General features: G+C 41.3%; 1 protein-coding gene across 1 annotated transcript in view; it reads right to left on the reverse strand.

Annotated features, from left to right (window-relative positions):
- Positions 1–1,355: 1,355 nt before the first annotated feature.
- plxna4 (plexin A4) overlaps positions 1,356–26,914 on the reverse strand; it is a 208,526-nt gene continuing 182,967 nt past the window's right edge. The window contains exons 23-32 of the mRNA XM_008315637.3: positions 23,060–23,126; positions 21,799–21,945; positions 21,248–21,407; positions 18,816–18,919; positions 15,469–15,568; positions 13,634–13,824; positions 11,163–11,332; positions 7,594–7,806; positions 6,356–6,506; positions 1,356–5,591 (exon numbers count right to left, since the gene is read on the reverse strand). Coding sequence (XP_008313859.1) covers positions 5,496–5,591; positions 6,356–6,506; positions 7,594–7,806; positions 11,163–11,332; positions 13,634–13,824; positions 15,469–15,568; positions 18,816–18,919; positions 21,248–21,407; positions 21,799–21,945; positions 23,060–23,126 — 1,399 coding nt within the window. The 3' untranslated portion in view covers positions 1,356–5,495. The remainder of the gene's footprint in view (positions 5,592–6,355; positions 6,507–7,593; positions 7,807–11,162; positions 11,333–13,633; positions 13,825–15,468; positions 15,569–18,815; positions 18,920–21,247; positions 21,408–21,798; positions 21,946–23,059; positions 23,127–26,914) is intronic.

The following is a 26,914-nucleotide window of genomic DNA, read 5'->3' on the forward strand; positions in this document are numbered from 1 at the left end:
TAACCTCACTATTTCACTGTTCTCCCCCCCATCGTTTACACACGTACTCTGTCTTGCTGCGGCTGACCTTCATTCCTCTTCTTTCTAGTGCAAACCTCCACCTCTCTAGGTTCTCTTCTAGCTGCTGCCTACTCACTACAGATCACAATGTCATCTGCAAACAACATAGTCCATGGGGACTCCTGTCTGACCTCATCTGTCAATCTGTCCATCACCACAGCAAACAAGAAGGGGCTCAGGGCCGATCCTTGATGTAGTCCCACCTCCACCTTGAAGTCTTCTGTCCTCCCAACAGCACACCTCCCTACTGTTGTACTATTCTCATACATGTCCTGCACCAAACTAACATACTTCTCTGCCACTCCTGACTTCCTCATACAAAACCACAATTCCTCCCTTGGCACCTTGTCATATGCCTTTTCTAAATCTACAAATACACAATGTGGGTCCTTCTGACCTTCTCTGTACTTCGGTCACAGTCACTTGGAGGTCGCTTGGACGTCATTTGGAGGTCACTTGGACGTCATTTGGTTATCACTTGCACGTCATTTGGACGTCATTTGGTGGCCATTTGGCGGTCATTTGACGGTCACTTGGAGGTCCCTTGGACGTCACTTGTACGTCATTTGGAGGTGACTTGTACATCACTTGGAAGTCACTTGGAGGTCACTTGGATGCCATTTAGAGGTCGCTTGGAGGCCACTTGGACGTCAATTGCACGTCATTTGGACGTCACTTGGCGTCCCAAAAAAGTACATATATTATTTCTGACTTTTTTAAACAAAAAATGATATAGCTCAGTATTTTAAGGCAAATTAGTGTATTTTTAGTGATTTTTGAGAAACTTTTATTTTCAGAGATTTGTTCAGGAACTTATTGGTATAGTATTTTACAAGACTCAACCAAATATCGACCAAGTGACGTCAAATGACCTCCAACTGACGTCCAAGTGATGACCATCGACCAAGAATCAACCAAGACTTGACCAAGTGACATCAAAGTATTTTTATATTTTTAGTCATTTTTGAGAAACTTTTATTTTCTGAGATTTGTTCAGGAACTTATTAGTTTAGTATTTTACTGTGATCAAAAGTTAGTGTACCAAAAAAGTATATCTTTTCAGAATTTTAATAACAATAATAGACACAGCTAAATATTTAGTACAGTTAGTGCTCTGTTAGTTTATGTAGTTCTGGCTTGTAAAACCAGCTTAGGAAGAAATATAATTGAGATAAATAACTAGTAAATATAACTAATTAACTATTAAAAGTAAAGTGCCTAACACTGCATATGAATAAATTAATGCAAGTTTATGGTGGGGGGTGGGGGGAATCACACAATCAATCACAAAATGCCTGGTTTCATAATAAAGTTTATTCTATATTACAAATAGTATTTTGTTCTTGACTGCAAAATAGGAATGCCTCATATTTACATACACAGGTATACAATTAATTATAACAAAGTTAGAGAAGCTCGCCTTATATCCCCTTTTCATCTTAACTCTCTCTTCATAAGATACTCTTTATCTTTCAAATATGGTCTAGTAAAAGTCTTTTCTAGTGTGTCTCTGTAACACCTGCGTTAACACTGAACTAGGAGGACATTTCTAGTTCCTACAAAACGTTTGAAGGTGGAAACTTTATCTGCACTCTCTTGGCAACACCTGGGAGGCAGCTGCTAGCAGACACCCTTAGTTGCAGAGGAGGAGGTTGACTGGATGGGGGTATGGGTGGGGGAGAGGGACCGGGGGGGCAGATTCACAGTGACAGTTCTGCATATTTAGCCTATGTTAGTTATCAACACATGGCTTTGAGAGGGTTAAAACTTTGGATATCTAGACATGCTAAAAAATTGGCTATCCAAGTGTGTGAAGCTCATTTTAATTGTTTTTGTTTTGTACCAAATTACTGTCCTTCTTTAATGTTGTTAACTCTGTCTTTTCACCTTCTCTGTCCAATAACAACATTGTTTTTTTATATGTCTACTACACAGGTCCAGCAAACACCGTGAATGTGCCCCACCCAGGCCGACGCAGACAGTTGATACTGTTAAACTGCAGACAGTGATGATGAGAAGACAGTGACTAAAGACGTCTAACATGTGAGACAAAAACAATTTTCTAACTTAAAACTAAATCTAGGGGCTTGATGGTAGTAGTCTTTGTTCTGGGCCGTAGTGAAAAATGACTTCAAACTCTAAACAATATTTACAAGCCAGACTCACCACAAAAGTCGGCACACTCCCTGAAACTAAAATTCTTGAAATTTCACCAAAACATTTTGCTTGGAAATTGGCCTGAACCGTTTTTATATGTACTCATTAACAAACTGAACTGCAACAAAACCCAAAACATTTGGGCCAGAGGTTGAGAAGAGAAAAACAATATCTCAACATTCTGGGATGTTCCTTATTTGACAAATTAACTAGTGAGTCTGGGTCAAAAACGAGCATCCACCAAAGTCTTGGACAGGGTATCCTCTCTACTTTGTGCTAAACTTCCCCAGAGAGGAGTCTGTAAATAACAAACTAGCTAAAATATCAGTGTCCGTTGTAAAGGCAGAGATGTTCTAAATGTAAAGTGCCAGGAACCTCTGCTGAATGTGCGTGACCTTTGGGACCCTAGGCAGTGATACATTGGGTTCTGCAAAAAATTACTCTAGCACATCTTTGTAGACATAGAATGCATGTGCTTGACTGGCCCGCCTGCAGTCCAGAACGGTCTCCTATTGAAACTATCTGGTGAACAACAGTGACCAGGGACTGTTGAGCATCCAAGTTCTGTCTGATGCAAGTCCAACTGCAGTCGCAAAAAACAGAGTATAGTGTTGTTGGGGTTCTTTGCACTTATAGTACCTACTCTTGTGAGAACAAAGGCGTGTAAATGCCATGTGACAAACCTGAAAACAAACATGTAGTAGCAGCAAAGGAAGTGCAAGACTTAGCTTGCGTCTTCTACAAAAAACCCACAGACGAGACACGGACAGGGATGAAAGACGAGGTTAAAAAAGACAAACAAACAGGATTTGTGCCGTTTCACGTGATCGAAAAATCTAGCAATGAAACAGCTGGCTCGTGAATGACTTTTAAAGTCCCTAGTAGCAGTAGAAGTTTATAAATATCTTTTAGCAAGGCAGTTCCATTTCATACCATCCTAATAGGTCAACATGCAAGGGTATACAATACTTGTAGTTAGCATCTAACACGTCACAAAAACCATGAGCATGAGGCGTCTGCAGGGGATGAACGGGATAAAGGTTCCACCTTCAACGAAAAGGTAATAGTTTTTATTACATGAACAGTCCACTTAATCCGTCTCGGTTCTTCCAAGCAAAAGAAAGATAAAAGAACACATCCACATCATCATCGCAAGGCTTAGTTTTCTTGTTTTCCTTTTTTTTTTAGTTTTTTTTTTAAATAAGTTTCTTAAATCGTTTATGTTTTACATGCGCTTAAAAAGCCAATAAAAGACCCAAGGTGGACCTAGGGCGGTCTTCACACATTCACATCACCACATGGGGCACGTTGTCAAGGCAAAAGAAAGGGCAGAGGTGAGAGAGGGCGCCTCCATCAGCTTTCAATCGCTCCCTCTTTTTCTCCCACAGCTGAGGTGGGGTTGGGTGGGGGTTCACATCCAAAAAGTCTTAGCAACTTTAATGTCTTGTATCGTTTTCTTTTTATCTGACTCTGTTTCGATCCTTGTTAGCTCTATCTGATGTTTTTGTTCCTTTTTTTTTTCATTTATTAGGCTTGGAGAAGGTTGCCCCCTGCCGCCACTGAGGATAACTACACTAATACAGACAAGAGCGCCTCAACAGATACAGACTGAAGAAGAGTTGGGAGGAGGTGAGTTTTTGCCATACACGACTAGCTACCATCTCCAACGCTTGTGCAAAACAAAAGGGGGAAACTGGTCAGGAGCCAGACACAAAGGTGAACGGTGTGTCGAGAGCCGGGGGGGAGACTCTGGGAGGATGGAAAGAGGAGTCCCTCACCTCGACACACTGAGGTCAGAAAATTCAGTTGAAGTTCCAGTCACAATAATATTTATGTTTTTCTGTCTCAGAAGTTGTCGTCTTCTACACAGTCCTCTTAATTTCTTTTAGTCCGTTCCTCAGTGGCACTTTTACAAACACATGGACCGTATTGAAAATTTCAAGCTCCTTTGGTTTTTTTGGCTGACTGAAATCCATCACGTTTTCAAAAGTCTTTAAATAAGAACATCCAAGGAAAAAGGTGCTACTCCGCCAACAGAGCCCCCTTTAGGTAGCAGTCAGCCGTCTCTGACTTGATATAGTTTCTCACAGTCTCATATCTTCACGGTTGGCGTAGACATCTGGGCAGCTGCTGATTGTTTGTTTCTGTGCATCGGTGTGTGTGTGTGTGCTTTGATAGACCGTCGACAAGAAAGCGCGTCAGGTGTTTGGTGGAAACACTGTCTTTTTGAGATGATTCGTGTGCTTCTTTCAGAGGATCCAACTTGGGTAAGGGCCTCTAGGAGGGGGGGGGGTTTCGCTAACAGGGGTCATTTTTGCAGGAACCACATAAGCCGGAAAGAAGCAGAAACTATGAGCATATTCTCTCAAACAAATTTAAGCTGGCCATTGGGGGAGGAGTGGGGGGTGGGATGCGTGAATGTTGCAGTAGGGATACAGCACGGAGATACTCTGCTTCGCAAAGTTTAATTGTCAGTAATGTTTCAGAGAAGCACGTAGCCTTCCTTACCCCCCATCAGTCTACAGCTCCAGCTACATTGAAGGAACACAAGAACATTCAAGGTCCGCCTGGACTCGCCCCCCAGTCTCAGATATGTATGTTGAAGTTTGTAGTTACAGTGTAAACTTGGCAAACCATTCTTTTGTTCGCTCTTTTTTCTGGAGGTGTTCATTTGGCTTGCGGTCATCACTTCAATGTTTCTTCTACTTACTGAATATAGAACTACAATAAACTGGACTCTAAAGATGGTTTTTATTATAACTGTCATAGATTAAAGGAAAAAAACAGTTCAACAAAAACAACACCCAGCACTGTGGGGGCTTTCTTTTTTTTAAGAATTACATATTGATGTAAATTCTTAAAGGCAACATAAAAATGTTTTCTCCTTCTTCTTTCCAGCAGGGGGACTGACTCATGCCAATATGGCCAGCTTTGACACAGTCACCCCTTGAAGCGCTCTCCCTGTGGTGAAGCTGAGGACTCCCTCACATTGCATTGTGGGAGATGCTGACCTCAGCCCGATACCACCCCTCGGATGTATTCAGGTAAAACTAGTCTATGTGCAGCAGACTGGATGAGGAAACAAAATCTTTCCCAGGGAAGTGGAAGCAGATCGAAAGGTCAAGAAACAAGGTCAATCTTTGAAAGGCAGAAGAACGGGAGGAATCGGAAGTGATGGAAATTAAAAAAAAAAAAAAAAGTTGGGGACAGGTCTTCACTCAGGCACGGCTCGGTTTCTGATGGGGTCTCTTCCCAGTGCACCCTGGGAAATGCGGTCCTCAGCTCTCAAGACGCATAAGGGCCACCACCTGCTCCAGCTTGGAGGCCAACCTCTGTTTCCTGGCTGCATCGTCCTGCTCCAGTGAGCACACAATCTGCCAGGGAGGACCGAGAGGTACACACACATTACTGCGAGTACTCACAGGTCCAAGGCTTCAACTCATGTTTGCACATCAAGTCCGACTGCAGAGTGAGTGCCATGTGATATCTTTACTTTACAGTGTATCTGATTTGTAATCTCTGACTGAATTATAATAGAAATGGACTAAATTACTCAGATAAATGTTGACAGTTGAATCATATCATCTTGAATTAATCATCTTTCTAAACCGGCAGAGCCTTAAATGGTCTTTTGGACCACTGAATACAACCAGTGTTAACCAAGTCCTGTTTAAATTTTGACCAATCAGATGTGGGAAACTGTTCCACAAAGGGCTGCTGTGGCTGCAGGTTTTTGTTCCCACCTGTCCGGGCCACAGTGATTGTCTTAATCTGTCTTAAGACTCAGATCAGTTGATTGAATGAGCCCAGTCAGGTGTGCTGAGGCAAAAACCTGCAGCCACAGCAGCCCTGTATGGAACAGTTGGCCCACTCCTGGTCTGGATGGTAGTGAGAACTCTCAAACCATGGATGGAGAGAAAAATATAAAATTATTTTTTTCCTCACAGCTCACGGCGAGAGGACAAATTCCTCTGCTCTTGTGGAGCATGTTATCGCCCTTAAACAAAGACCACTCTGGACCGAGTAGGTGTTTTACTGCATATGATAATTCATACTGTATGTAGTAAAACACCTACTTAATCCAAATCCTAGTCTTTGGCACAGATGTGTATTTTTTACTTGCATTTTTACCACGTACCTCTTCGGTGTATTTGCCCACGTAGGAGTAGATCTCACTGAGAGAACTCTTAGTGTTGAACTCATTCATGTGCATCCGTGACTGTTCTGCTAAGTAGGCGTTCATGTCCTGGTCACTGATGGCTGGCATCTTACTGATGTCGGAGTAGTACCTGGTGACACAGGCGGTGAAGGAGAATGGCTAAGAATTGTGTGGTAAAATAAAAATATATACCTATGGTATTCAATGACTCACAGACTCTGGATTCTTAACTTTGTCAATCTCTCTCTTTCTCACACACACTCTCACACACACACACACAGCCCTGACGTAAGGTAAATCAGTCACTGTCGGCAGCAGCTGTGTCGCCCCCATCTACTATGTTAATTAAAGCTGCTAATTTCCATATTAAATTCCTGCAGCTCCAGCCACTGGAGGACTGGCCTCAGGTTTGGACTGAAAACTTAGAGAGTGAGAAAGAGTGGAGGAGAGAGAGAGAGGTGGAGAGAAAAATAAAGAGAGAGAGAGAGAGAGAGGTAAGGGAGGGTCGAGAGGGATCTGTGCCAGGAAAGAAGTTTGGAGAGCAAAGAAAAAGACAGGTGTGTGTGTGTGTCTTCAGAGGTCACACACACACACACCTGTTCAGTACTGAAGGACAGGTGTGAGAAGCTGCCGGCAGAGAACTGACTGACTGACTGAAAAAGTTTTTGCATCCAAATCTAATTCTTTTAGTACACATCCCACACACTACTTCCAGCACAAAACCAACTTCCGTAGAGAAGTTAGTTTACATTCTAAACAACCGAAAATGCAGTGGCGTCTGTCGGTACTTTATTTTACTGATTATATCGCCTATATTTGTTCTATTATCACAAACACACAGGGAGAACCTGTGCTAGTACTGGTCCATAACACAGACTGTGTTGTGGTCTACATTTCAGTCCCCCCTCCTTCTCCCCCAGAGATCAATAAAGTATTTGTGACTCTCATTCAAGCACTGACACGGTGAACTCATCACACCCCTCTATCTTCCATCCAGGGCAGAACAGCAACTACCTCCCTCCCCTGATGACAAACACATTTTTTTAAAACTCTCAACCTTACAAATTACCCCTCTTTCTGCCCCCTGCTGCTATAAATAATACCCTCTGTGACTTTTACTGCACACATCTCTGTACCCTGGAGCTCCAGGCCTGGACACACTCAAACATTTTTATCCATACAGCATTTAACGTCAGCCTACGTCAGCAGTAGCTCACCTCTCCACCCAGCTCTTGTAGCTGGGGATGTCCTTGGCGTAAAGCAGTTTGTTGGAGGGCGAGTCCTTCCCAAGGCGGTGCTCCGAGGTGGAGCAGGAGTCCATGAAGGTCTGTGCCACCACAGACAGACAGGCGTCTGTGATGCTGCTCTTGTGGATGTCGAAGACAAACTGGGGATTCTTGATCACATTCACCCAGAAACGCAGAGGTAGGCTGCACGAGAAGAGAGGTAACATTAACAACATCACCGCTTGAACTGTTCTCTGACTGTTCCATTATGTCAAATCTGTCTGTTCATTCTGCAGTGCCTTTTTTTTTATTTTTACAGCAAAAACAAATCTACAGACGCTGGTTTTATCTGTGAGTTAAAGAGAAACTACAGCGAGGTGGTATTAAAGGAACATGTCTGATTGTTACTTCAATCTCCAGGTCTGTATTTGGCTCTGGGCTAAGCTGTTTCAGCTGACAAAGGTAAAAAAAAATAAAAAAACTCTAACACTACAGTCAAGCCTGTGTATTGGTCTCTGTATGGTTCAAAAGTACACAAAATACAGTCACTGCAGTACCACAGGTGCTTCCAAGCCATTCTCCTAATCACTTCAATCCAGGCTCAACCACCCACAACGCAATTCTCACATGTACAATCTAACCAAAGAGGATTAGGATTTGGTGGAAGAAAAAAAATGTATTACATCTTAAAAATAATCTCAGCAAAAAATCTACTTGGATTATATGCGGCAGGATTAGAGAGATATTAACAACACAGCTAAGCTGTCATGATTATTGACAATCTGCCCCCAGCTCCTCTCTGCTCTGAGGTACATCTGCACTTTGATTCTAGACAAAATGTTAAAACACCCCAAATCTTTCTGTGACCACTGTAGTCTTTATAGAAATGCAATTAAACACCGTAGTGGACTGAACAACTAAATTCAACATGCTTAAACAGTAACTAGAATAACTTCAGTGATTGACACTAGCCTAGCATTTCAGAACATTTTGATGGGGGCTTATTTGCATATTTGTATAAAAGGCCTCAGCTGTAAATAATCTGTGGTCACCATTAATGACACATTATTGCTTTTTAATATATGGTCTTTAGATGCTGTCAAGCTTTTTAAGAACCAATCAGTACTATGACATGGAACAGTCACTTTGGTCTAAAATCAGTTTGGTTATTTACATATTCTACCTGGTTAAATCCAACATCTATAAGCGCTCTACTCCCTGCAGCCCACCTGGGGCACGTCTGTCTGCCTCTTTGATACTTTGCACCCGGAGCCTGTCGACTCCTCCACCTGCAGTAATGGGATGTTGTCCCATTTCTGTAGCGGTGCTTGATGAAGTCTCTGGCCACTGGCAGACCAAGTGTCACACGTGTAATAATGCAGCTAACCCCACGTGTGGCATTAAAGTGGACAGGAAACTGACCAATTCTGACCTTTCTCTTCAAAAAGTTAGGAGTTACGGCTTCATAAAGGTGACCTGTGTTTGAACTAGGCCCCGGGAGACACAGGGTACCAACACAACATAATGGCCTGGACGGTGGCTTAGCACTGTTAGAAAACAATACACTCGCACGGGGATGGATGGTAAAAACACTCACACAGGATAACATTATTGTTAAGAGCCAGTGAGTTTCTAATCCAGAATTACTCCTGTGGGTAGTTTACCGTCTTAAAGTATTACGTACAAAATCAATAGTAATCTAAAATGAACAGCATCGCTTTGATGGAAAGCAACAAGCAAAGTATGATTTCCATTTGCAAAAACAAGGCATACTTACTTCATAATAACACATTTAACGATTTATTTACGCTGACTGCTCACATTATTAGGTGCAGTTGACGCAGCCTCCCTTGAAAAGGAGACGCTTAATCTCAATAGGATTGGCCTGGTTGAAAAAAGGTTAATAAGCTCGACTGCTTTTTAATACGAATATCTACTCAGCCACTCACGTGTTAGTGACACGATTAAGGCAGATACTGAAGTTTTAATTTATGTTTAAGTTAAGTTTTCATTTAAGATTTCTAAAAAACGCTCTCGGCATCAAGTTGAAATCTGTCTCTAGAGAAATTGGTTATAGAAAAAATAAACAGATGGTCCAACTTAGGGATAAGAAGATCTATCTTCTAAATTAAATGGAAAAAATAAGCCCTTGCTTAAGAATAATATGACTAAAAAAATGACTGAAAAATGCAAAAAATAAATAAAAAAATACTCCAGATATGACATTTAATTAAAAAAAAAAGAATTTGATGGATTCGGTGGAGCACTGATCCTGGGGAACCCCTGACTTGAAAGTGGGAGAGGCAGTGGGGTGTAATCGCCCCGACTGCTGTGTTGGGGTTGGAGTTAATGGTGTGTGTGATGACGATGGGTCTGGTAGGTTTAATAGGACAGGGGTCCAGGATGCGAGGGGCCCCGTTGTGATTATTCCCTACCATCAGACAAAATAAAGGCTTTGGTTGCAGCTAAGATTGCAGACGTTGAAGACAATGAAAGGGTCGTTGAAACACACACACACACACACACAGCGTGAGAACATAAGCTCTTGTGCCACAGTCTAAGTGGCTTGTTTATGATGTGTATTGTGATAAATGTGTTATTCATTTACAGTTCTCTAGTGAGATTCTATTAAAAGTCGAATGTAAAAGCCCACTCACACTTAGAAAACACTTAACGTGTCTCTGCAAATGGTCCAAGAAGATTGACCTAGAGAAGGAGCTGAATCAAGACGTACAGCAAATGTGAATCCCCTTCCTTCTCTCTCACACTTTTCCCTCTCCTTCCCTTTATTTGTCCCTCACTGCACATAAATCTTATCCTTCCATTGCCATGGTTCTAGCCCTTGGGGTGAGTGATGCATGCTGGGATTTTGGCAGAGGCCAGGAGGCTAATGACATATTATTGTGCATTTAATTCCCACTAAGTTCACTTCACCTTTTCATTCCTGGTATAACAACGTTCCCGTGCACCATTGGGTTATTTAACCAGTACCAATCTTTTCAGCTGGAATAACTGGGGTCAGAATGGTTCAAATTAATGAGTGGATATTAAATTAGAGGTGTACTTCCTGCACCTGGGAGCGCACATTTGTCACCAGGGTGATTTCCATGGTGACAGGCCTTTTTTTTTGGCCACGTTATCAATGATAATAGATAGCGAGTCTTGGCAGCCAACTGGATTAGCCCCTTGTGGTTGGCTCTAATGAAGATTACACACCCCTGTGGTTAATGGATATTAGAAAAGGAAGAGGCATGTGGTTAAGCTTGGCACTGGCACGGGGCAATACCAGGGCTATGTCATGTGCCCAAATTAAACAATTATGTTGACAGTACATTAAATAACAGGGCAGGAAGAAGAGACCACGGATGGAACCAACGGCAGAGCACTGTTGTACACTGCACTTGGGAACGTCCTGTTATATCTGCCAGGACAGCTGCCACAAGACTCTACAATGTCCCTGGATTTTCAGTGGATTTTTGGAGGAAAAAAACACACTTCGCCTCTCTCTGCATGTACACGAACGTCTTAGTAATAACAGTATCTTAGACTAATTAACTCACCAGTTGCTCTTCCATGTGTGTCGAACATGTGGGTCGTGGATGTTGTGTTTGTCTGCCTGCTCGTCCAGGAAGTCAAACATGTACTTGATGGCCAGTGGTAGGGCGCTGCCTCGATGGGCTGTACTGAAGATGGTCTCAAACAGGTCGTCCACAAACTTTTGTAACGTACCCTGAACAGGAGGGAGAAGAAAGATAAATCATACACATGTTATCCTAAATCACAAATACATAAAAACATTGTACAGAGACACAGATCTTGCCCTCTAGTGGTAATGCGTGGTAATGCGATGCAGACAAGCTGTGAAGTGTGCTTTTTGTGCTTTACTCTCATATTAGAGCACAGAATCCCCTTGCAGCTTTGATGGGAGAAATTGTTATTTCACAGCTGACTTTTATAATATCTGGCAACAGGAGGCGCATCTCCTAAGCCTCTTTGTGCAGCTGGATTAGCTCCCACACTGCACCATTGACCCTAATTTGATTTAATGTTGGTGACTTTAAGAAGGAGGCGGAGATGAGACGGGAGACGAGAGACAGCGCGACAGAATCTAATCCTCTTGTAAAGTATGAGCTGATGGGACGCACGGAGAAAAATAAAGCTAGTCTGAGGGATGAAACCACAACGACAGAGGTTTACTATCTGAAAGAGCTGCTATTAAGTGTGGCAGATGAGGTGTTTACAGGCATCAGCAAATAAAAATCAAATTTTGTTCAGAGCAGGTTACCAAGACATGGCATCAAGAGGAAGTAGATGGTAGTAGAGTGGGAGGAGAGGTTTTTGTTTGTTCGATAATGACGGCTATAATTCTAACGTGGCCCACATTCCCAACAGCTTAGTGCTTTTCTATGAAAACTAAATCACATATCTCTAGATCAAAACCACAAGCAATCCACACAACAGTGTGTGTTAGCCGGTGAGAGAAGACTTTGGCATTTTAGATTTGTCATACATAAAAAAAAACCTTTGTATGAGCCTCCAAATGCCGAGGCTGTGACATTTAATGTCATCCTCTCTTTGAAGGGGACTTCACCACAAAGTTCTCTGTTAGGGTTCTTAGTGCAGACTCTACAACACCCTTTCCTTCTACAACCATCCACCGTGTCATTAGAGCACACTCCAAACCCAACGCAGACGTTTAAATGCCGTCTGTTGGCATATTGAAATCAAATGCAATCTTACAATCAGATGGTTGATGAGAGGAAAGGAAGGCGGTGAGGGGGAAACCTAATGTAGAAGTAAGGAGATAGAATGTAATCTCCTTCACTCTACACCCACTTGAATACAACCTGTACCTACGCTCAGTCAGAGTGACACTGATGGAGCTAATATGAGACACGTCAGCACCATCGCCAGGGAGAAGTATTTATTGGAACGGCGAAAGTCAAACACAGTCAATTACAATCCCTGTCCTCCCTGCTCGTTCTTCAACCAGAGAGATAGCTGGCCAAGATAAACCGGGTATTTCACAAAAAACAATCCATCTGGAAAGATGATTTGCTGTCTCGTCACCTTGCTGCACTTTGGAATGGGATAATCGCAGAGAAGTAGAGCATTACGCAGAGGCTGGGAGGTGACGTTCACGTGTTTTGGCGACGAGAGTGACAGCAGTGTCATCCTGCCCTTGCACCTCTTATTTTACAGCGTCAGCACAGCTATTTATCTAACTCCTGATGTTTCTTTTCATGTCCTGTTTACGACAGGCTACCCTGCTAACCCTGCTTCAAGGTTGAGGTTCCTGATTTATCAGTTATTTTCCCAAATATGAAGAGAAAACAGCATTTAATGACCCTGAGATGCTGTCTGAGATTCTCAAATCCTACAACAGCAGGTTATCTAGGTAACTGCCTGTACACTACACTGTTGCCTACTTTTTTTTTTTACAGCTCGTTTGTTTAATAGAATGGATGTCTTAATGGAAAAGTAATTTGCATTCAGCCTTTGGATCAAAGATGCATTTTCCATCCAAACCAGATTAAGTTAGTTTTTTTCTTCCTCCATTGTCGGAAGGCAGATTCAAAGAGACTTATTATTATTATTATTATCATTTCTATTTCTTCCTGATAACGTTTTCATTTCTGTTACAGAAACAAACCCACAATAACTCCACTGGCTGTTTTGTATGTCACCTTTTTGATATGCTGTTGCATTAACAGCACAATAACACAAAGAGAAAACACACAAAAATGTTTATTTCCTTCTTTAAACCTTAGGGAATTAAACCATAAATTTGAATATTCTCTTCCACTCAGATGACTCATCCAGACTAGGCATGAATACTTCAACAATACTCGCGCACGTTGAGTCACAGAGAACAACAGTGAAGGTTAGAAGGACTTTTTAACCTCTCACATAGTGAACTGCCTTAAATATGACACATCTTCCTCATATACAGTTGACTATTTCAAGACCAAACAGCTGAATGAAGAATTTAACTAAAAGTGGTGGAGATTACGCGGGTCAGGATACTCACCTTAGTGGCCAGAAGTCGTGTCAGGTAGATCTCAGAGACCATCTTGCTCCCACGGTCGCCCTCTTTCTGGTCTCCGTGCTCGTGGTTTTTCACAAGGTGCCAAACTTTGACTCCGCTCTCCAGGTCAGGGGTGATCATGGGAGTGCGGGAACGCAGGCTGTCAGGACTTCCGGTGTATTTCATCATGTTGTCTGTAGGAAATCAGAAACTGTTTGGTCAGGAATTTAAATTTGTATTTCCCTCATTGTTTTTAAAGGTCTGTACTGATAACGAATACATTTGTGCTGTATCTGTGCCTGTTTTAGAGGAGGAATCATCAAGACAAGTCTAAAACTCAACTAGCACAGAAGGGAAATCAGATCATATTAAACCAGATGAGCCCCAAAAGGGTTAGAAAAGCCTGCACGTCAGCACCAGACTCCTGTGCTTTTATTGGCTTTTGTCTTCCAAATTACTAGTCTCTGAAATTGGATAAGAAAATTCAACAAATGAATGCTTGGTTAAATTTTTATAGCATCTCCTCAGAGATAACATGATGCCAGCTGACACAAAATCGAAGTGTCTGATGAAATGAAATATGTATGGTACGGCCGATGACCACATGAGCGGCTGTGACATTTCCAAACATGCAGTTCAGTGAATGTTTACACAGAGTGAAGAAAAATTGATCAGAGGGCGAGATTTGGTGAAAAAAAAAAAAAAATCAAAGATTTCAGAGAGAAAAGCAACAGGAGAGTAAAGAGGACAGAGTTCAGGAAAAAGAACCACAGCTGGAGATGTTTAGAGCATGTGTGTGTGTCACCTATCACTCCTGTAGTGTTTACTGTTAAGTTCAAAGTATGTGGTAGGATCCTATCGAGCCCCGACACCTAAGGAGACGGTCTGCTTTCAGTTTTAGTATTTAAGGTTTTTCATTGAAACATTGCATCTTAGATGAAAAACAAAGGTTTATCCTTTCACCCTGTCCTAAATTGTTCTACTGTTTTGTCTTAATCTTTGCACTTTTCCCTCCGCTCGACTTCACCAAACTTTAGCAGATTTTTCACATTAAATCCAGCCTTGTTTGTCCATTGCACACAGAGGGACTTCAAAGTCACTCAAGTACCACACCTTGTGTTGTGAAGTGGTTCACACCTGCTATTGAAGTCTTAAAAACATAGTTGAGAAAAAATACCCCTGGCATCTTCCCTCCCTTTCTCTGCTGCACCACTCACCTCCGTCCTATTTGGTCTAATTTGTGCATGTGAGCCGTAGAGGAGGGATGGCATGGAGATGAGGCGATGCTAATAATGTGGAACCACATTTGATGTGTCTGAAGTGTTTGTGGGAATTGAAGCTGGCCCTTTGATCAGTCACTGACTTGATGGTTTCACAGGTTCAAGGAGACATAGAGCAGACGGTCAGGCGGGGGGAAAGAAGAAGAAGAAAAAAAACACTGATGCACTGCAGGATGAGGAGACGCACTTTGGAGTCTCAAGAGGCCAGAAGAATAACAAGAAAGAGTCACTTTGCTCTCTTGTAGCTGCAGGGATCATTTTGGTGAGTTTAAATTGCATCTTGTCTTTGGGAGTCTGTTTTTATGCAGTGTTCTGAGGATGTTCATCTTTTTTCAGCAGGGAGCTGGTTTATTGATGTTCTCTGATGTTAATAAAGACTCTTCACGAAACAAGTTGATTCAACTTTCACTAACCAGACCATAAGGTTTGGGTAAAGAATTTACCAGTAAAAAAATTGTTGCATTAAATGAGGCATTCTGTTCCTTAAAATTTTAGAATATTTAGCTTGTGTTCCTCTGTGTTTTTAGCAAGTCCTGCTCTGAACATATGAGTACTTACCGTATTTACTTGCAGAAGTTCGTGACACGGTGGAGTTATTGACTGAATTATAGGCCGTTACTTGCTTGGGAACCAATGCCATGACTGCATTATCAGGCACCTGCAAAACATAAAACAAACATATAGTAAATTTATGCAGAATACTGATGCAAAATAGATGAAAAAAATATTTTATATATATATAAAAACAATCACAACCAATCAAAAATCCCATAGATCATTCTTTTGCTGTCACTTTCTATATTTCTCTGTATCAATTCTATTTTAATGTTGGTAGACGCTCTAATAAAGAACAGAATTTGTTATTACCCCTATGTGTTCTCTTTAGGCCACACATACATATGATGGCTGACAAGGGGAGGGAGAGTTTAGCAGAGCATCACACAGACCTGCACTGGAGGAGGTGTCCCACAGTCTCAATTCAATAAACATTTCCTCAAGGGCCGTGTGTGTATGCGTGAAGGAAATCAGGCTGCATGTGTGTGTCTACAACGATGTGTGAACATATGAGTCTGCTTGAATGGATGAGTCAATTGATTTCTCCCAAATCAATCTGATGTCAATTAATGTTGCCGGGACCTGTGTTCATTTTGTCAGCCAATTTAAATTTAATCTTTGTCTTTGGACTCAATTGTGAATTATATTTTAAATCCAATTTAGTTACTAGAAGTGTTTCAATTTTAGTTTAGTTTAACCAAAATGCAAAAATTATTTTAAGCAATGAAATTTAAATTGGATTTATGTCACTGAAATACAATTTGTAATATTTTCATGTTTTAAAAATATACTTATCTGTATTTATAAAATATTATTTGGTCTTTTATCAAATTCTTAAAGGGTTTTTAAGAATGTGTTTTTTTGGCATTTTTAATAATGAAATTACTAACTGATTTATTTTACTTAAATAACAATGGTTACCTTAAAACGAATTATATAACACTGTATATATCTTAACTGTACAAATAAATATACGTAGTTGTATTAAAATGTTGATACCAGGACAAATTCCTCGTAATATCGGTACACCGTACACAGGTTCACCGTGATTAGACCTCCAGGTAGATGTCCAGCCCCCAACACAACAACCATAGCTGTGATTGGCTGTCGCCCTCATTTATTTTCCATATCGGAAATAGCCAGATAAGCTCATATATTAATACTTCCGTCTGAATTTCCAGACGTTTCTCTAAGATAGCGCTGTTTCTTCGTGTTCTTTCCTCAAATAGACTTACTACACGGTTTACCTTGTATATCGCAAAAGTAAATATGTGTCCATCTACCTGTCTACAAGTTCTGATGCCGGTATTTAATTAATGTTCAGTCCAGCTTCACCTAACTTCGGACTGTCCTGTTTATTTTTGCTACCGTACACAGCCCCCAACAAAACAACCATAGCTCTGATTGGCTGTCGCCCTCATTTATTTTCAACAAAAACAACGTTGATTGGACTTCGTCTCTACAAGATTTTTTTTCGGGTTTTTATTAGTTGACGAAAGCGTCAATATATTCCGATATAGTTATTCAGACAAAAATACCACATATTTAGGTTCCGTCTTAGAAATGACTCAGAAAAGAATATTGTTACTAAGTTACTGTCGAATTTTACACTCGCAGTATAACCCTTTGTGCATAATGCAGACGTCACAGTAGACTGGGTTAATTAAAGTGATCTCTAAGCGTGGGTGTTTGGGACAGGGACTAGAAACCAGGGGCCCTTTGTAGGCGTGTTTTTGAGCGTGTGTTGGGGGTCCATTAACATTGTATCATTATTTCACCAAGACACTCAATCAGCTCCTTATGCATATTATGTGTATATGACTAAAGGAGGAGGCCAACAGTGCAGTTCTTTTGATTCCTCTGTGGGGAGCCACTTCATTTCTGCAGCACCCTTAAGCCTGCTCCCTGATCACTACTCTTATGTGCTGAATAGATTAAAAAAAAAATCACAATGGAACATAATGAAATAATAAAATGAAGAGGAGGACTGGCATTTGGGTAAAATCAGATCTGGAGAACGAGATAAAGGTAGAATGCAGGAAAATAATTTTCCTCTAACAATGGAAGAATACAGAGAAATGTCACTCATTAGCAGACAAAAAGATCTGATGAGGCAGATGCAAAATTTGTGCTTTTATTATTTGATGTTCCTCAACAAGAAACTTTTCACACTCAGTTTGGGATGCAGAGTCACAGCCAGTGTGTGACTGACTCTAGTGGCAGTTCAGGGCCGATTAGCTTAATGATAGACAGCATATTACTCTATTCATTGTGCTTCTAAGAAGTCAAATTAATGCCACTCAATGTCACCTGAGTGTGAAAAGTTCTTGCTTTGCTGTGGCCTCCTGGGAAATTTTAATTCAACAATTTTTCTTTCGTCCGTCAAAGATAAAGCATCCTCAATCCTCAGCCGTTTTACCTTTCTGTCTTCATTATCTTATCTCAGATTCCAATCGGCTTCCTTATCTTCCCACACACACCAAACATGTTGACACTCGCTGCCACTGACATTTAATTTAGGCACCGCACACACTTCACTTGGAGGACAGAGGCGGCTCACATTGGTGCTGAACTAATTAACCCTGTGTCAAAAAAGGATGCTTGTTTTCCCGACCTGACTCATCCTGGGTGACTGGACAGAGTGACTAATACAGAACTCTGCCTGTGTATAAAGCATTTGATAGAGTTTTTCATGCGTACTGACCCTAACCCTACATAGGGTACACGTACACACACGGGTCTCATTCAAACATAGAATTATTACATTTTCTTTGGGCTTTTCTCCAGCTTTCACCAAAGCAGATCATTTTGCCTCCAATTTGGTCTAATATTTGCCTCTCCTGCAGCTACACTACACTGACCAATTCCCAGTTGACCTTCAATATGTCAAAGAATATTCTCCAAGTACCTCCTCTTTTACTTCTGGTTGACAGATATCTTTTTGTCAAATATTTCCACTACTGTGTCTCCCCTGAGAATATGTCTAACTAGCTCACCCTTGCGTCTCTAATGTTAGCTCCGATATAAATATTTTAAAACCTGTCCATCCTGGCTACTCCCACTGTTAATCTCAGCACTTTCAACTCTGCAAACACTAGCCACGGTTTCTGTATTTCAGACAGCACTATTGTCTTTGGGCCTTGCTGCTTGTCTTTCTGTCAGACATTCGTCTGTCATCCATTTAACCTTTTTGCAACTCTTGTTTGATCTTTTTGGGTTATTTTTGCACATTTGCTTTGGATGGTTGACTCCAGTCCCCCGGTTGTTGCATCTTCACTTTTTCCTCCTGCTTTTGTCCTAGTTATTCACACACATGCATATGTATGTTAAAAGACTCAGCTTCAGAATACCTGATAATGTGCCAACATGTTCAGTCTCTTCCAGTCGCCTTCGATCTTTGTGGTGACGTCCTCATCCTGCAGAATCATGCGTTGTCCTCTGCCCTGACGCCATTCTACAAATAAAGAAAAGAAAAAAAAAAACAACTGTCAGGATGCTTTCTACATTCATATAACACAGGGCACGTTTTATCAGGGGAAGAGATTTTATCTTCATCCGTTTTGATGTGCATCTGTTTTAAATTCTTGTTGCCTTCAGGAAATTACATAATGGAATTGGGTGGAAGTCTTTTTGTTATAAATAGTTTAAGACAAGTGTGTTGCCCAAGCAAAGGATGTTTCTAGTAATTTAACAACCCAAATTATATTTTCACAATAAATCATACATGTGGTAGCCACTGTGGCTTTTACCAATTGCAGTACTTGTATGCTGTAAGTAATCGGGAGTCTATTTCAATTTTCTCATATGCTAACAAAGAAGAATCATTTGACACAAAAAAAAAAACTATTTTGATATAACAAAATAAAAAAAGGAAGGACAGTGATACAGCATCACAAATGAAAGAAACCGTAACTGAGGTCAATAAAATTAAGGTCCACCTTTTAGCATCAGGCTCCTACTGTTTGCTCTTTTCACTGTATTTTACTGATGTTGTTTGCTTCTCCAACAGTGATGATGATGCTCAAAAGCTCTGATTGAAACTTCTCATGATATGCCAGCAACATTATCATAAGTGGAAGAAAAATGCCATCTTAAAAAACAAACAAACACACAATTCCTCCTCTGTTTTTGTACACATCAGGGCTTTTATGAATTCATTATTGTGTTTGTGCTCCGCATTTTTGTTTCCCCACTTGTGTCAGTCACTGCCATCTCCTATACTGATCACAAACAGGAATACATGGACCAATCACCGTGGCGTCCCTGGGGACTATCTTTAGAGAACTGACCAGAATTGTATAAGCACCTGAAAAAAAAAATCTGCTGGAAATAAAGACCCTCCTGTTGGTTTTGTCTCCAGTATATACTGTTCATTTTTCCATAAAGATGCAAATGAACACAGCCTCTGGTTGGAGCTGAGTAAACAGATGAATAAATGAAAATAAAAAAGTAAAAAAAAAAAAAAAAGTAGCAGGAAGACCAAACAAACTGAGATTGCTGCCATTCTGCAATCAGGTGATTTCTGCTTACAGCAATAAAACTATGTATGTTTGTGTTTCCTTACTTCTATCAAGTACAAGTCATATTTGGTAATTTATGTTTCCTGTATGCTAGGAAGTGGGGAACTCAGAAAAGTGTGATTAGGATGTGTTAGTTTTTATGGTCATTGACTAATAAAGATGTAAGAGTTGCAGACCTAATTTTATGCCTTTGTATGTATGCTATTAAATGGCTGTGAGTGACAAAGGGTATTAGTACTACTACTAGTACTACAAAGGGTACTAGTCTTCATGCCAATATGTCCCTAGGCAAAACAGTTAACCACAAATTGTGCAAGTCTGTAAAGGAATGCATGGCACGACTACATGACCATATGGGTGTTAGGTTATTGCCTTAAACACTTGACGTTACAGAAAATGTACCAAATATTGTGCAGCATGTTGTTGTGCCTGCAGTGCACATAAGTGGCTAGTTTACCCTGCCAATCCCGACTTATTTGTAATAAAACAATAACAGGAGGACACACGTGGCCCAAAGAGGAGGCCATAAAACAATTTGATCCAGGAGAGTCGTCAAAGGCTAAACCAATTTCTCCCCCACCTACCACAGTCAGATTCCCTGTGGTATGCACTCAGCCCATCATGGGTCTGAGGCTGGTTATAAATATGCTATTCTGAACACACAACAGGGGCCTGGAAAATCCATCTGACAACATTAAACCATAGAAAACATGACATGGTGAGCAGAAGGGCCTGTAGGTATTGGCAGACAAACAATCATGGATAACACTGTTACGCTCTCATTCGTGCACACGTGTATGTGTGTGCTCTCAATGTGCAGCCAAAGCATATTAATGCTCTACATTCCGCTAATGAGGAATCCTTGAAGTAATTTAAAAGAGTATTAAATCTCGATTTGAATGCAATGCAAAAACACGACTATGGGAAAATGGTCTGAAATATGAGTGATCGGAGGGAGGGAAAGAAAAAAGAAAGAAAAAAAAACAACACTTAAGAGATTAGAGGAGATCGGAATTTAAATGGTGATCAATCGTCTAACTTGGACAATTGTTGTCACGGGTGTCAATCAATTGGAAGTCCAAAGACCAGACCATAGGAGATTTAGGTATCTGAGACAAAAATAAAGGTCTCCTGAGTAAAAAATAAACTACTGTTGTTGTGGTCAAACATGTTTTAACAATAATCCTGATTGAATTCCTCAAATAAAGGGAATAATATTGTTACATGTAACATGCATTAAATGACAAGAAAAGGATTCACACCTAGGTCCATGTCGGAGGCTTTTAGGCGATGGGAGTGTGGGACGTTTTTATAGATGGCGTCCAGGATCTTCTCCTTCACCTGGCTGATGGTGTCACAGTTCAGCACCTTCACCTGGATCTCTGGGGTCTTCTCATTCTCTGGGTGGACGCAGTTTACCACCTGGATGGAAAATACAACAAAACCGCCATTAAGAGCCCACCTTCACCTGTTTAGAGATTTTTTTTTTTCAAATTGTTCTTTTTCCTCTTGCTGATTTAATGTAGTGTATAGATCGGTAACAGACTCAACAACCACAGGATGTGGAAAAAATAAGAGAAACTGTCTTCTGTCTGTTTGTGCAGACAAAGGAATATTTTCTAAGCCTTTCTTTTTGGTCAGTACCAGTCTTAACAGGATTGCATCTGCTGTGCCCTCTGTGTGTCTAGTACGTCCGAGACAACTTCAGGTCACGTTGCACCTCTCATAACCAACAACCCATAATCCCCTTATTGTTCTTCCTTTGTCCCTGAAAACCGTCTACATTTTTCCTTTAAACCTTCAAACCCTTTACCAGCGTCTTGTAGTCGATCTGTTGTCTGATGAGCTTGTCCTCGCTGAGCGAGTATCTCGCCTCTCCTGTGATGGAGTCAATGGGGCCTTTTTCCATCTGCTGCTTGATGGCACAGAAGAGGGAGAAGAGAGGTTCTCCTGCACACTCCTGCAGAGAAATTTGAAAGTGCGATGAAGGAGGAAGGAAGAAAACTTCGCTATCACCATGAAATCTTGTAGTAGATCTTTGTAATTTTGTGTTTTCCAGACTGCTGTGCCTCTAAAGTTGCTGAGTAACGCTTGAAGAAAACCATGTTACAGAATTTCCTGTTCCCTTAAATTAAAGAACAGGGTGGCACCAATCAATACATCCACCTCACTGCCATGAAGCCATAGTCTTAGAAATGTACAATAGATGGAGTGTGAAAAAGCCACAAAGGACAGACTCTTGAGGCCAATTCCATTTCCTCTAACCCCAAAAACATGGCTGTTAATCAAAGAGAAGAGACTGGCCTTTATTCAGGGACTTTTTTTCTTCAAACTCTCAGATCCCAGCAGTAAAAGGCTCCGATGAGAGGAAGAGGAGAAAACTAAAGGCTGGTGGAGGTAATTTAGCCCTTAGGTAAGATGAATGTCTAATGAGGTAAAGGGGTTGTCACTTAAATGGCACATTTGCATTGATGTTTGCTAAAATTATCCAACTAATAGTCTAACGGATGATTGATTCGGGGAGAAAGTTTGAATATTTAAAAGAAAAACCGGAACTAGTAGTGTATTCACTTTACTTTAGTGAAGTGTGTGTCCAGTCATAATGAAGATTTACACGTCAGAGCAATAGAAAAGCTTCTCCCAAAAAGCTGTCAGAATCAATATGACATTGTGTATGATGTAACAGACAGATTAACTTGCAAACATGTGAAGCCTGGATTCAAACCCTTAAACTTGCAAAACCTGCCACAGTTTGTACTGTGCAAAAGCTCACCTACTGAACCACAGAGGTTTGAATAAGACATACACCAGCGAAACGTCAGAAAAATGTCAGGATATTTTATTAAAGCTGACGAGGAGTGTATTTAACCACTTCAACCCATTTCACACATGCATGGAAGGTTTCTGTTTAACACCAGCTTCCAGTCCATTGCATGTTATTGAAACCTGACCTGATGAAATTGGTATGGTTCTTAGTACTGGCAAATACACAAATAAAAATACATGTACTTTGTATGTATCCATTTGTAAAAATAAAAAAAAAACTGTAAAACACAGACAACTGGACGTGTTACCTTCAGAAACTTGTAGAGGAGAAACGTGAACCAGTTGGTCAGCATTTTCTCTGCCACAGACTCAGTCCTGCAAACAGACAGACACACACAAAGCACATAATGAAATACTGATAGCCCACACTCTTATTACCAACATAAATATTCAAAGACATCATCAAATATTCTATCAAAAAAAAAAAAATCATCGCTGTTTAATGAATAGGCTTTCGTTACACAAACATAATTGCAAAGACATGAATTGAGACAGCCTTTCCACATGCTATACGGTGGCTTTTCATACAATCTTTTGGCTGGCTTTTATGCTCAGGCACGCCAAGGGCAGCTCGCCTATGGTGGCGGGGATTTTAATATGAGGCGAAGCAATTAAAAGCCTTTATTTGATCCCCGTGGATTGATGTCGTTAGGGGCTGGGGCAGCTCTGTAATAACACTGGCCTCATTATTAAGTGCTCCCCGGCCTATTCACTGGACCAACACTCGATCCGTGCACAATAGAAAGTGAATGAATACATCTCCCTCGCTTTTTTTTTTTTTTTGCTTGGCTTCCATGCTCCACTGGTGTGGCAAAATGGTGTGAGTTTGCATTTGTGTGAGCATCCGTTTGTGTGTGTGTGTGTGCTGACCTGGGCCAACAGTGTGAATGATCCCGTGTGAATGACTAATATGCATACATAATAACAACAGCAGTGGTGGCGAGGAGAAAACGAGGAGAGGCAAAGGATCGGATATCCTTTGACTGCAACCTTCTTGGCCAGCAGCAGGGGTGTGTGGGTAATCTGTCAGAACACCTCAAACACACATGCACACACAGACACACCTCTCTCTGCCTTCAATGAGCAACTACTATAGGCATCAATATTTCAGGATTAGCGTCCATTCTGCCAGTGTTTGAGTGTGTGTGTGTACATGTATAGGTTTTGTCCCAAGTGTTTTCGGCTGCCACCTGCAGCCCTCCCACCCTTCACTATTCAGACAGCCTATTTAAGGGCCTCCACACTGAGGCGTGATGTCTGCTGTGCCAGTGCGTTGGCCTGGCACCCCCTGCCTACACTGGCACAACACCTGGGGGGGATTAACTTCCTGCCTCGCTCTGTTCTCCCACTTTTATTCTGCTGCCCCGCCCGCTCTCTCTCTCTGTCCACAGATCCCGGGGGTTGACAAGGTCACGTTTCATCTTTTCTTTCATGTGTCCATGCTGTCTCCATCTCCTGCTCTCCCTCTCTGCGGCCCCCTTTTTTGGATCCTATAATAATACACACTTCCAAATCCTTCCCATTTCCACAAATGTAGCCCATCTATCAAAGGGGAGAAAGGGGTGTAAAGAAAGGAGGTGGTCAAGTGGGATGAAGGGAAGGAAGGAGCAGTGTAAAAGCAAAAAGAAGAATAGAGCATGAAGGAACGGTTGGCAGAGTTTGTCCTTGCCCTAAAGTTGCTTTTTCTCTCTCTCTGTCTGCCACTTCCAATAGACTGAGCCTTGGTTTTGTTTGTAGCACACGTGTGAGGCTGTTTTATTGCTAGCATGCAAAAAGCACAAATTAATCCCAGTGTGTATGTACCCAGAAATTACCATGTGTGCTGACTGGAGTTCAAAGTGTGTGTGTGTGTGTGTGTGTGTGTGTGGCAGTGGATGCCAAACCTGCAGTAATAATAAGTCTTGGCATGGCTCTAACAGTTTGCCTATGCTCATTCCCAATCAGAACACAGTCCAAAGGGACTGATGGTAAAAGCCGTGATGTGATGCTGATTTAACATTAATCAAACAATCTTTGCCAAACTTCTCCTCAGCTGCTTTTGAAAAATAAATAAAGACCATGCTTGGGTTGGCGCCAGGATGTGCGATAAGTGTGCAAAACGTGACATGCTGGCACAGCCAGAGTGGCCTATGGCAGCCGAAGACACAGTTTAAAGGCAGAGGGATTTTGGCAGTGCTTAATCCCGTGTTTACTAGACGTAGAGCTGGTGATGGTCTGCTTTTATCGCACATTAGGATTTCAGCAGCAACAGTAAACAAGTATGACATTGCTGGAAAAGTCATATTTATTATGTTCTTCCAACAGAGAGACTAAAGTTACCTATGACCGGACATTAAATAGACCTTTTTTTCTACCAAGTGAAAGTTTAGGAGGATTACCAAACTACCATTTTGTATATATTATGTATATTTTAGGCACCATTGATCTGCCTTTTTATATAAAACTTTATGGTAATATGATGTAACAGAAACATAATCTCATAAAAGCGCCCTCTCTCTCTCCCTCTTTCTCTATGTTTCACCAGCACAGCTTGAAATCAAATATTATTTCCATTTCCTGACCTAGCTCCCAACTTAAAACTTGCGGGTACATGAGTACTTTCACACATACTTTTCACACATACCTACACACAGATATATTGTGGCGTGTTTTATTATGTGGAACCACTGAGTAAACAAGTTCTTTATTTAAATAAATATTACTTCGTTAAACAAGGTCAGGTTTTGTGTTGTTTTTTTAAAACACAAAGCCCTTTTGCTTTAGGCAAAACATTTTTTTTTTTTAAATCCTCTGACTATTAAAAGAAAATTTGGCCAAACAAAACTGGAAGCGGTGGCTAAAGCTGTGTTGTACAACATGACAGACAGCAGAGAGTATGTAGTGAATGTATGCGTCGGAGATGGAGGAGTTGGAGGGGAAAGTCGTAAGAAATGTGACAGATGGTCGTGGAAAGCTCTTGTTAGTTAGTTTTGCCTGGTGCTCGTCGCTTCAGCACAGGTTGAGCTGAGACAGATGGAAGGATGTGTGTGTTTGTGTGAGAGAGAAAAAAGAGTGACACACGCACACACACGTCCATGCACATACACAGTTTTCTTGGAAGCAGAGGCAGTGGGTAGCCAGAGACCCACTGCTCATGCACTTTAGGCATTGATTTAGCAATCACGAAAACAGGGCAGGGGGAAATGGAGGGAGGGGAGAATGGGGGGGTGGGGGTGGGTAGTTGGGTGTTTGGAATATAGATTGAAGGAGTTAGTAGAGGAGAGAAAAGAGAGATAAAGATAGCAACAGTGTGACACAAGCAGCACAACAGAGCGTGATAGTGGAGAGTGAGCATAAAGAGATGGAAACAGCAGCTAAAATGACCGATCTGGCAATAAAAGAGAAATAAAGAGCAGAAAAGAGGGAAAGTGATGCTATCACCCCCAGACCAGAACAACGTCATCCCCTCAGCCTTGTTTTTCTGCGTCCGGACTATTCTCAGCTGCAGTCCAAGGACATGCCAGTCAGCTCACCCTATGGGGCTGTGTAGTTTCTTCACACATCCTCAGCACATCTGAGATGCATGCTGGGATGTCAAAAAACAAATAAGCATGTCCAAGGATAAAAAAAGGAGTGGGAGATATTGTAATTGTTCCCCATTAGTCTTAGTCCTTTTAGAAGTTAAACAACAATAATAAGAATCCACAGATGTGATTCTGCACAGGTCCTCCCTCATGATCTGGGAATTCTGTGATTCATTGGCATTAGAATCCCCGTGATCACTGATGTATTGACATCTTTAGGGAGCAACATTCCCTTAGGCTCCATACACAGAACTGCCAGAGGTATGACTGACTTCAGTTTGAGCTTGGACTCGAACACCTGCCCTTTGGCTGGACAACCCAGTAACCCACTTAACACTGTCACAACAAAGAGTAGATAAAGAAGCTCTTATTCCCTCCTCCCAAATGACAAACAACGTAGAACACAAATGACAGAAGAACCAGCCTTGCATATGACCTGTCTGAAGAATGTTTTCAGCACCGTCCTTCAGGCTCCAGTAAGTCAGTTTCCTCGTGAGGATGACTAAGCCCTGGATTTCTTTGTTGTCCTTGACTACCATT

Source organism: Cynoglossus semilaevis, chromosome 8 (assembly GCF_000523025.1).
Source record: "Cynoglossus semilaevis isolate Cse_v1.0 chromosome 8, Cse_v1.0, whole genome shotgun sequence".
In the NCBI taxonomy this organism is placed as follows: Eukaryota; Metazoa; Chordata; class Actinopteri; order Pleuronectiformes; family Cynoglossidae; genus Cynoglossus; species Cynoglossus semilaevis.